Raw genomic sequence first — 12005 nt, 5'->3', positions numbered from 1 at the left:
CGCAAATTCAAACGCGATTTCAATATGTCACATATTGACAGTGGCTCACCGATGCCAATGACATAATTACCCAGCTACATTTCCGAAAGAATGCAAAAGCATTGACATATATTTTTCCTTCCTACAATAGCCTGACGGGCAGGGCAGAGATAGATTTTGGTAGCCCGACTGGAAAGATCGCTAGCCCCGGGACGTCGGGCTAGCGATTTTGCGAGCCCTGCTTTTCACTACAAACTATGAAGTGAGACCCTATAGTATGAACAGACTTGCAGGCTTTGCAGTCACTACAGTCAGAATCTATGCCACAGCAACCAGCTCTTATCAGAATTTGCTTATTCACAACTACTCTTTTTCCTTTTCATTGTTTAACTCCAGCTAGTACAGATATTGTTAGACAAACCTGAATTGTAAGCCTGAGCTACACTCCCAATTGAAAGCCTGAAACACTCCTAGTGCAGCCAATTAAGATACTTAACTATCCACGTGGCCATGACAATTGCTTTTCTTGGACAGTAACCCTTGGGTTAGTGTTATGAATGCATGCTGTTGTTGTAAATTGACAAACCAAGGTAGCATTGTTTTTGGACCAAAATCCACGTTCCACTTAATACCACTTTTCAGTTTCTCTTTAACTACAGATGTGATGAGTTGAATATAAAAGAAGAACAAATTACACTATTTAATGTATTTCCAGTTTACTCTTTATCTGAACAGTCCTAAGATTACAGCTTTAATCACTTATTAATATTTTTCATGCAGAAAAATATATATACCGTATTTTCCGCACTGTAACGCGCACTTAAAATCCTTTAATTTTCTCAAAAACTGAAAAGCCGGACCGCTTGATGGATTGTCTGAACATTATGGCTACCGTAGTCAGGACCCTCACGGAGTAATCTGTGTCCAAAACTCTGTCCATTTCAGGTCCCAAAGTCAAACGAACACTGCGGCATCACTGAGAGTTAAAAACTGTCTAAATTCTTTCATCTGTAATAAAATGATCAGCGTTGCTGCTTTATCAGGTGTAACTATGAAGTTTAACATCTAGGCATCCATGAAAACAGAATTTATTACATTTAACGGAGTTAGAAGTTAGCAGAAAGTTAGCTCGCTAGTTTCCACTTAAACATGATATAGCATGTTCTAATTGTTAGATTTCTGAAAAAATTAAAGCCTACAGCTCTGCTATCACTTCCAACATAAATGAAAACAGAAAACTAAACAGCAGTGATGTTTGTAGGGTTACCAAAGTTGGACTAGCTGCTATATAATGATGTGCTACGCGATCGCTAGCGAGCTATGTTAGCATAACAAACACAGTGAAGCTGGAGGATGAACACTAACATTTTTCCACTCGATAAAAGTTAACTTGAGGGTTCCCGATGGTTATGGACAAATGCAATCTCATGGCAGGATCTGTCTGTAAATGGACCAAACTTCAGTCAGGAGAACAACTGAGATAATCCATCCACAATACGAGGTTAGTCATTAATATACTGCAACAACATGGGAATAGAGCAGCTGCCAGAGAATTCAACATTAATGAATCAATGGTTCAGAAGTGGAGGAAACAAGAAGAATGAGTTGAGTAAAGTTTAACTTATCTTACTGTTTTGTTTTGCTTAATACGCCTTATAATCCGGTGCGTCTTATGTATGAAAACAGACCCGTTCATCGACAGTGCGCCTTATAATCTGGTGCGCCTTATGGTCCGAGAAATACGGAATATTTAGTTTCTGAAGAGTATATAGAATGAAAAGTATTTCTTTTAAACTCTGTCTTTAGTTACTGGTGTGATTGTAATTTAAATTGGGGAGGGGGCGTTATGGGAACCCCAAAAACTGTTATTTTTATTGGTGCTAAAATGTTTTTATGTGATATTTCCTATCTACAATTGGCATGACGTCTAACAGGGTAGAGCAGGGCAAAACACTGAAATGTAATTATTATAAAAAATTGTCACACTCTATTCTGTTTGTCTTACAGGTATAATAGAACTGTGTATTTCAGTCCTTTTTGCTTGAGACAAAACCAAAATGAGACTTTTAAGCCTTTGTCATTCTGTTACATGTATCGGGTATGATGACTTGTCGTCAGCTATCTAAGTGTTGTAGAAATATGGTTCATCTTGCCCATCTTTAAATTTCTTATTTTAAGCTGAGGACACTTGCGCCCACATTGAAACTTTGCAGCTTCAAATTGGCTGTCACCAATTTAGTCTTAGACAACAGTCACAGTAGCTCACATGGGGAATGAGTTATGACTAAAGTAAATAACCATTACTTCAAAGATGGATTAGCAGTTGTTATGTGTATATATTGGATTTGTTCCTTCAGCTTTAATTGCATACTTTGTTTGTGGGTTGTTTTTTTTTGTTTTTGTTTTTTTTTTAACAACCTTTTGACTGTTAGTTTGGGCTAATATGATGAAGCCCCTATCTGTCATTGTCTCATGTCAACTGTACCTGTCCAAAAAGAAGTTTTGGAAAACTTCTATTAATGCATGTTAAACTTCTTTTCTGCATAGGCAATGTTTCCCAAACTTACAACTACATTTACTGTTGAAAACATAATTCATAGTTCATAATATATACACAGTAAGCCGCTATATGCAAATAGACTTACAAACACTATTCTTACAGTAAAAGTAGATATGCCACAAAACACATTTAAAACTGTAATAAATATCATCTCTGCACATGCCTTGATGCTACAACTCTGTTTATGCAAAAAAAAAGTTTCTTCTTTTTGGCTACTACAAATCAGATGATCGGCTCATCCTAGGAGGGATCAAACAAGTATTATCTTTGATTCGGTCAAAAATGTATATTCATTATTCCTTTAGTGTCATGTTTCTCGCTTATAATTTGTGATGTCACACAGCAAATTACCAGACAGCCTTTACATTCAGCAGTTATTCAGAAGCACTGTTTCCATAGCAGGCCTGTCTCACTCTCAGCGGGACTGTGCTGTAGTTTTGCTGTGATGCCCGGGCATCGTTGTTATTCCTTTTCTTTCAGTTTTTTTCCCCCTCTGCACTGGTTGAGTGCCAAAACCAATGTGACAACAGTGCTCACATCCACCCAGGCGGAAAGTTGTCCTTCGATGGAAAGTTTTTATTTATTTATTTTTTAAATTTAGCCTGTGTCTATTTTTATGATAACTTTGGAAGCATTCGTTTGTAAATGACAGAACCCAGACCTTTAAATGGTTAGTTGTAGATTTGCTTGCCCGAGGCAACTAGGGATGTTTAACGGTCAAGCTCTGAAGTGGTGTGTTTTCACAAACTTAAACCAAAAGTGTGGCAGCTTCAGGATTCTGCGCAGCGGGATATTTCTCGATTTAGGAATAGTACCTATAATTTAAAGAATATTAGTTTGTTTGATATCCTTAAACTTACATAGTGATCCCCCATTTTGTGTAGCATATTGCACATATGAAGTTTTGTTGTCCCTTTTAAAACTTGCTGTGCCACTACTTCCTTTTACCACTTCTCTCTTGTTTGTACTATTTCTTGCATATTTTTTCATAACTACCTTTGTCCTTCTTCTCAGTCTTTATATGTATTTTATAGGCGCGTGATTTCATGCTAGGTGTTTCTCTTATTTCTTCTAGAGACTGTGCTGGCTCTGACTCATGTCTTTTTTTTTTTTTAGGACGTAAAATGATGTTGCCCTTCTGAACAAACGTTTTTTTCAGTTCCCTTCAAAAGTTTTACCAAGTGCAAGACCTCATGAAGAGGAACCACAGCATTATTTCAAAAGGCACTATTATAAGCATAATTCAGCACAGTCATGTCTACAGTCACTGTAGACAGCTTGATGTGTCATCCATCCTCTTGGTTTCCCTGTCATGCTTTCATTTGCTCTTATACGATCAACCAAAAACACGTGCCTACTCATTTTTGCCGTCTCCAAGCTTGTGCATTTGCATGTAGCATTTCACAGTGTGTGTATTTGTGTGCTGACTTTTCCATCCTTCCAATTCAGAGGTTTCTTAGGGAATGGGTTACTTAAAACTAGTTTTTTTTTTTTCCCCCTGCTGTAAGCTCTGGAACTTATTACAGTCTGAGGCATTTTCATAAACGGGCCATTCAGCTGCCCCTGCATGGCCCTGAATGAGACAGTGTCACAAGGAGAAAGGGAGTGAGTTAATGTGGCTAGTAAGTCATGACACCTCCTTTTTACCGAACAGTATTATTTTAGAGTGAGTAGTTATTTGTATTCATATACTGTGCATTTTTCCTTGTTTTTCTCTTTTTACATTTTCACAAGCATTTAGTGTAGTATACAGCACATATGTACAAGCCTGAATAAAGACTTTGGGGTATTACAGCAAAGTGTGAAAATGGATTTCACTGCTGTGTGACTATTTCCACAGTGAGACACCAATCTTTTCCATCTTTTCCACGTCTTCGCAGTTAAAAATAATAAAATGTAAAATGGCAAATTATGGCTCAGTCTTTCTGGAGAAAAATCAGTAGTACTGACTGTGTGGACCCCAACTTGGAGTGCTGACGGGTGTTGCAGTGACACTCATATAATCAACTCCAACACTAAGAGTTTTAAGATACTTTGCTAGGTTAAACAAAATAAATCAATATTAAAATCTGTGACCCTTTGCCACGTTTCGTTGGAATAGATTGTCTTTGATTCTCTTTAATCACTTTAAGGCTAAAAACACATTTTTGGCATGTATATCTTATCTTTGAGTACTGGAGTAAAATTTGGTTTAGAAACTGTACAAAGTGCAAGGTCTACCGACTCTTGTGTGCCTTGGGTGATTCTGTTAAGGCTGTCTCTTAAACATGAGAATGAACACCTATAGCTGCTGTTAACAGTGTAGCATTTCTTTATATTTTCTAGCCTATAAATTTTCTTTCATGCTTTGTCTGCTAAAGAAAAAAGGCAGATCTCGAGTATCCTGGAAAACATTGCGTTTTCCAATATGGTGCTGACTATATCCCCTAATTATTTCATCACTGCTGTACTCTGTGGCAATGAGCATGCCACTTTGAAGGCCCTGTGTATGATTACGATATGATTATTACAGTGAAACTATGATGTCTGTAGAACTAGATTACAGCACATGCACACAGATGAGATCTGAGAGGCAGGGGACATTTGACCTGGAAAACGCTTTAATCTGCAGCTGAAGAACTCCGATGTTTGATCGGGATTATCATGTTTACTACTATATGGGTCTCATGAGAAACTGTCAGCACGACATCTTGTTTTTTGTTTTTTAACTCTGCAAACAGGAATAAGCAGCCCAGCTTTTGTGCTCTACATTACATTAGTAGTCTGCCAGCAGATTTCTGTAGGATGCTAACTGTTATTCTGTTTTATCTTGCAGGTTTCCCAAGAAAGCAAACAGGTAAGAATCTTTATCTTATTGGATTGCTGACACTTACACCCTTATGAATAGGGAATCCTGTGGTAACACAGACATAACACACCACCCAGTCCCATACATGTACAGAGCTCTGCATGAGGGAAATGAGGCAGATTTTACTAGGCCTGGTGTGCTGTAATACAGAAGTCTTTAGAGTGTGGACCAACCCCCCGCCCCCCATGCACACACACACACACACACACACACACACACACACACACACACAGAGTGACGGACAAAGGGGTCCCTCTTTTAAGGGCGGCCCATCGCTGCCTTTCACTGTGAACAGAACAGTGGCCTTTCACGGTTGAGGCCAGTATAGGCAGAGGCAGCCATACATAGCCTCCCGAGGTTCAAGCCGGAGTCTGGCCTTGTGGTATCTCCACTGAGAAGCGTCCTTTCTCTGGCCTTGCTCTTTGGGCACTCAGGAGAGCGCCTCCACTTCCTCTCAGCGTGTCATTTTATACAGTAGACACACTCGGCATGATTCATACGCTAGGAGGTCCTCCTGCATTTTATTCTCAAGAATAAAAAGGACAGTAGTTGGTTCTTACTGTTGCTGCGGTTACTCTGGGTCTTTACTTGCATGAAAGCCAGGCTTATTCTGTAGCAGTAATGTAAGACATGCATACATTATAGTGACCTTTTCAGTAAAAACAATGCAATGTGTAAAAGTCTGCATTGTTGTATGTGATTGCTCTTACTGGACAAATGCTGGTCTTGTACTGTTCTACCACTTGGTTTACCTTTTACTCATCTGTTCCCCTTTCTATAGAACCAGCAGTATTCTCAGTAAAGACCACCCCCCAGACAAGAAACCCAAAAGTGAAAGAAATTCCCTTCCCTCCAATGAGTTTGACCCTACAGGTAACTTTGTACTTTCATTTCGATGCTTGAATGTGGTTTTCCTACTCGCTCTGCTTCAGTCCGTGACAGTGCGTGTTTCCATCTCTTCCTTCGGTCTTTGAATGCCTCACCGACTGCCTCACATGTTTCTGTCTGACAGTCTCCTTTTCTTTTTTTTTTCTCTCCAACTCTCACACTCACAAATTGTCTCATAGAACAAATGTGCTCATGATGATTTGCTCAAGGCATGTTTGTATCTTGCTCTATGCTTTGTGCTTGATTATTGTATAAGTTTAAAATGACAGCTTTACATCAGTCTTCACATGTGTGGTCTGATCTACTGTGTGTTTGTCATTGGATGAAAATAATTTATTATTAGTAGGCGTTTGAATCATCTTTTTGGGAGTTAATTCAGTTTACAGACAGTATAATGTGTCTTTAATGGTTACGTTGACATTACAGCTTTACAAGTGTTTGTCAGAAAGCTTACGTTTCATTACATGTTGCCAGTGTTAAGCCGATAAGCAGAGAACTGTTTGATTAATGGACTGAAAAATCAGTAGCTCTGTGTGTGTATTATGTTCACGTGTCTCACAGTTTTACATAAATAAGTGGGTTTTGTATGCTTGAGTGGTTGGGTGGTCTCATGTGTGCATGCATACTTGAAGGGCACAAAAAGCCACTGAGCTTATTATGCACTCCAGTTTCCAGTTTATTGCAGGGTGAAATTGTTGTGTTTCAGAGACAGACTCGTCTGATATGGTGACAGTCCCGGTGGTATTTGTCAGCAGTCAGTTGAGTGTGATTCGAGATATGACTGAAGCTCCTGTATTCACAACAAAAAAAGAAAATCCTCTGCACCACATAGTGGCTTATCTGTGAATGATGCAACAAAACACAGACAAGATGAGTTGTCTCAGTTAAGACATGCGCTTTGCTGCTTGTCTTTGTCTGGCATCAGACTAAAATCTTCTTGCATACATTTCTTTGATGTTTAGCTATGTAGCGATTAAACAAAATGTACCAAATCCAGCAAGACGCACCTCATTCTTAAATGTACTTTTTGTACATCTTTATTTTCTGCTAGTGTTACATTTATGTCCTGAAATTTTGCATGTCTGCATGTTCTGTATCGCAGCTTGTATTTTTGTTATTTGCTTGCAAGATGCATGAACTCTAATAATCTTTTCCTAGATATTCTCCATATGTGCCTTTTTTCTCTAATTTCAAAGTGGTTTGGGTTTATTAAGGATATACAGAAGTAGGCAGACACTGTAGATGTTTATTAAAACTGACTTTTTAGATCATTGTTTCCCACAAAAACTGATTATTTGTTTAAAAGAAAAAGTCAGCCTCCTTATTTTAATTGGTGGCCTAAGAAAAGTTTCTCTTCTGTTGATGGAAACTTGATTTTGGAATTATTTTTAGCATCATCCCCTTTGCCACAACTTATAAAACCACCCTCTGCGGTGGGGAGACACACCCAAAATTGCATGCAATTTCACTAGCTGCTTATTCATCACAATAAAATTGGAGGCAAAATTGAATATACCAGACGTAAATGAATGCTAGGTTTAAGTGTACAGCTACACTTTTATGGCCATTGTGTTATTAGCGCAGAATTTTTATTAAAGAAGCCAGATGCAATCTTGGCCTTTTGTAACCTTCTTTATTTTCAGGACATGTTTAATATAAAATCAGACTTGAGCTTATCATTTTAATGCAGTTTTCAGTTTTGAAAGCGTGTGGCCCCTATAATTACATTTGCCGTAAGTATCTATAGATATGTGGGTAGTTAAAAATAAAAAGGTACTAAAAAAAACAAGCTAGTTAATCTTCAGCTACTTTCACTTTTTTCAGTGCCTATCCAAATCATTTTTTATTTTTTTATTTTTTTTTGTTAAACTGCCGATTTGTGCGTTTAATTTTTCATCTCCCATGTTTATTTCTCCCTCATGATTTTCTCTTTCCTGTTTTGTTTCCTTTCCTTGTGTTGTTTCTTTATGTGTATGTGAATGTGTGCTGTCTGCTCTGCGTTCTGTGTGGTGGGGGCTGTGAGCAGAAGCTCTGGTGGTGCAGAAGAGTGGCAGCAGCAGTGTGCTACCAGAGGGGAAGCCTGAGTCCTGTGGTAAGAAGCTCCTGCTTGAATGGCTGGTGTGGCAGCTGCATTTGTACACGCTTCCTGGTGTGAGATTGCCTATAGATGTTTTACTTATGTGACCATGCTGGCTGATATTAAAATAAACTGTCCTCATAATCACTGCCAAGACATCAGCTCAACTGGGATACATTCAACTCCTTGTTTATCTGCTCTTTTAAAAATGGAAATCAGTATAGCATTTATTAAGAGATAGGCAGCCAACACATATATTTTTTACAGTGATTATTTATTTCGTTTTATTTTATGATCAGTACAATTGCTTCTAGTAGTCAGTCTTTTTGTGAACATTTGGTATGTAGTTTTATTGTACTTTTCAAATGAATGAGCTAGTTTAAGTATAGGATCTGCCTACATGATTACAAGGACCAAACATTGGATTTAGTGATATGTTAATTAGAATCTATGTAAACAAAGCCACTTGGGTGTCCCTCTGGTCTTTTTAAACCCCTTCGACTTTGCTTTCATGCTTGTTACTTCATCTACACTGACACGAGTACATTTACAGGCAGAGACACGTGGTCACTGCAGCCAACAGACTGCATGTGGCTTGCCTCACATGCAATGAATTGACAAAACAAATTCTTAAAGCAGCTGTCAGAAATGCCAGTTTGAGCCGAGATAGTCTAAACTCTCCAAAGGGTACAGTTGACAAAGGTAAACCCTTATTATCATATGCAACAAAGCTTTGGCGTGTTTGTTCACTTTGAAACAAACAGACCTTTGTCTCTTATCTTTTTCTGGTCTGGTGCAACTTTAGCTTTTTTTTTTTTTTTTTTTGGACAACAAAAAAATCAGTGAGAACTGAAAGTCTTAAAACTCCAGCTCTTAATGAAATGAAATTGTTCTGCCTTTTTAATGCTCTCGGCTGTTACTTGGGTTCCTTATGTGTGGTGATGATACAATACAGAAGGTCACCTTATTCTCTAGTGTAAGTTTCGTATCATTGGTGGGTGCTGATTACATTAAAGTTGAATCTCTGAATTATACATTAGCTCAGATCACGTCAGCAGTCCCACTCCTCATGGTTTATAAATACCAAAGAATTTTAAATGCTTTAAAGCACAGAGAGAGAGAGAGAGCTAAGCATCTAGAGGCAAATTCACACCAGCTCTTGAATTCATATGGCTTCATCTGCTTCCTTGACACCCATGCCCTCTCCTCCTCCCTTCCTCCTCGCTCCTTCATCTATACCTAACCCTCTCTCTCCTACACCCTTCCCCCCAACCCAGAGCTTTTGGCTCCTCTAACCTCTCTCCTCATATTAGCTGCTATTCCTTCTATTCTCCAACCCCCAACGTACCTATCGATCGACTTACCTCTCTTTTGATGACAAGAAACCACTGGATACCTTTCTCAGTCTTTAAAATGTTGAAATGACAATTTAAGAGAGTTTGTTGTAGTTATAGAGTCTTCTCGTTTTTTTTGTTTTTTTTTGTTTGTTTGTTTGTTTAAATAATATGAGACTACAATTATGTATTTAAGCATTTGTGTACTTTGCGTAATGTTTTCTTTTATGTCTTGTGACGAAGTGCTGGCCAGATAAGATAACCTTCTCCTTGCATTTCTTCTAAGTCGCTCCACAAAGAAGCTGAAAAGTAACATTCCTCTTTCTAACCTGTGAGATAACATCTACTTAAGCAGAGTCGTCAGATCAGTTTCAGAAATGACCTCACATGTAACCTGTTTCCAAGGAAAGGTGCGACCCTGTGTAAAATGTAAATAAAAACAGAATGCAGTGATTTGAAACTCATTTTCAACAATGCTGGGAAACGGGTGGATGTCTGCTTGTTTTGCAGACATGTATTAAGCATAGTCCTAACTAAAGGATAATTCAGTGACCCCGAGGTGTGGAAGCTCATACTTAATGAAAAATAGTGCAAAGACAAAATATTATATGTTGAAACTGTATAAAGATATGAGTAAATTTGAAGCTTATAGTACAGAGGACTTTTTTTTTTTTTTAAACACACATCTGTAAGCATTTGTAAACTGAGACGACTGATTGCTTCTTTTTTTTCTTTTTTTTTAAAGCGAAACATTTTCCGAGCATGTGTGATTCAGAAATTCAGGTATTTCATAGTTCAGGGCTTCCTTTGTTGTAGTTCCCATTTAAAATGTTTTCAATTGTCTAATTGGTCGGGGCTGTAGAAAAGACCAGTTTAACATCCAGATTCTCTTCTTAGCAGTTCATGTTACTAAAGTGTTTCTAAGTAACTTAAATGTATCTTTTTAAACCCAGTTTACCTAGCTTCTGTTATTGCTGTACCAGGCCTTTGGAAACTTTAACTAACACTGTATTTAAATCATTTATTTATTTAAAAAAAACAAAAACAAAAAACAATCATGGTTGTACCTTTTATAAATGTCATGTTTTGTCTTTGTACTGTTTAATTTAAATGAAATTATTAATGATGGTTCCAACTTTTTTGCATACGGTTCTGTATTATAAATAGGTATTTTTATTTGTTTGTTGTCTAGCCAGTCTTGATGATGATTATGATAGTAATAATAATGAGGACCCTTTGTTGTCGTTGTCCATTAGAAAGTGCAAGACATTAGATAAAACATTTTAAAAGAATTGAAGCATGTAAAATAAATAAATCTGGCATTGAAAATAATTAAAGTGTAAAGGACAGACATAGACGTCTGTATATTTATGATGACTGCACTTAAGGGGATGCCAATCACCACAGAATAGGTATTGTGCTCCTTTATTTACAGCAATTGTGGGTTTTGAAGGCATAAGGGAAGACACTGTTTTAACTCTGTTTGTCTGGATGTTTGTCCACCTGTACTGCCTGCCTGAGGGCAGAAGGTTGAACAAGTGCTGTCCAGAGTGGGGAGGCTCTTTCATTATTTTCTTTGCCCTGCTGAGACGGCGAGTGCTGGAGATGTCCTCTAGGGAAGACACTGGGCAGCCGATGGCTTGCTGGATGGTGTTGATAACCCTCTGCACAGCTTTCCTGTCTGCTGCCGAGCAGCTAGTGTACCACACTGTGATGCAGTACATCAGTACATTGTCGATGGCAAAGCAGTAAAAGGCTACCAACAGCTTTTCCTCTGTGCGATTCCTCTGCAGCGCACTCAGGAAATGTTGTCTCTGGTGGTCTTTTTTTTTAACTGTTGCTGTTATGTTGGGAGACCAAGAGAGATCCTCCGCGATGTTCCTATGAAATTAAAGAAGGAAACCCTTTTGATGCAGTCTGTATTGATCTAGCGAGCAGCAGGGATGGGTCCACGCTGCGCCTCCTGTAGTCAGTCATTATCCCCCTGGTTTTTTGATGCTGAGTGCCAGATTATTAGCAGAGTAACACCCAGACAGCTTCTACACTCCATCTCTGTACACTAACTTGTCGCTTCCAGATACAAGTCAACTCACAGTAGTGTTTTCAGCAAAATGTATTAACTGTGCATAGTTTGTGTTCTGGGCAACTATAAATTTGTGTTTCAGGATAATATTTTTCCATGTCTATGATGTGTTATGCATTTACACAGTAAAACCCTTATTGGTCATTAGGGATGGGTACCGGTATCCGGTTCTGACATAAACGGTAGTAACCAGACCGAAAAGCAGCGCACATTTCGGTGCTTTATTTCGGTGCTTT

The 12005-nt window shown here is 38.3% G+C and overlaps 1 protein-coding gene across 3 annotated transcripts in view; it reads left to right on the top strand.

Moving 5' to 3' along the window:
• arhgef12a (Rho guanine nucleotide exchange factor (GEF) 12a) overlaps positions 1-12005 on the top strand; it is a 43649-nt gene that overhangs the window by 11963 nt on the left and 19681 nt on the right. For 2 of the 3 annotated variants that reach the window (XM_005720827.2, XM_005720826.2), the window contains 3 exons: positions 5355-5375; positions 6169-6260; positions 8302-8367. In XM_005720827.2, coding sequence (XP_005720884.1) covers positions 5355-5375; positions 6169-6260; positions 8302-8367 — 179 coding nt within the window. The remainder of the gene's footprint in view (positions 1-5354; positions 5376-6168; positions 6261-8301; positions 8368-12005) is intronic. The other variant, XM_005720828.2, reaches the window with a different exon arrangement.

This window comes from Pundamilia nyererei, unplaced genomic scaffold (genome assembly GCF_000239375.1).
Source record: "Pundamilia nyererei isolate P.nyererei 1_Seehausen unplaced genomic scaffold, PunNye1.0 scaffold00003, whole genome shotgun sequence".
NCBI classification, from domain to species: domain Eukaryota; kingdom Metazoa; phylum Chordata; class Actinopteri; order Cichliformes; family Cichlidae; genus Pundamilia; species Pundamilia nyererei.
The sequence above is the reverse complement of the archived record's forward strand: the minus strand, read 5'-3'. Positions and strand labels throughout refer to the sequence as shown.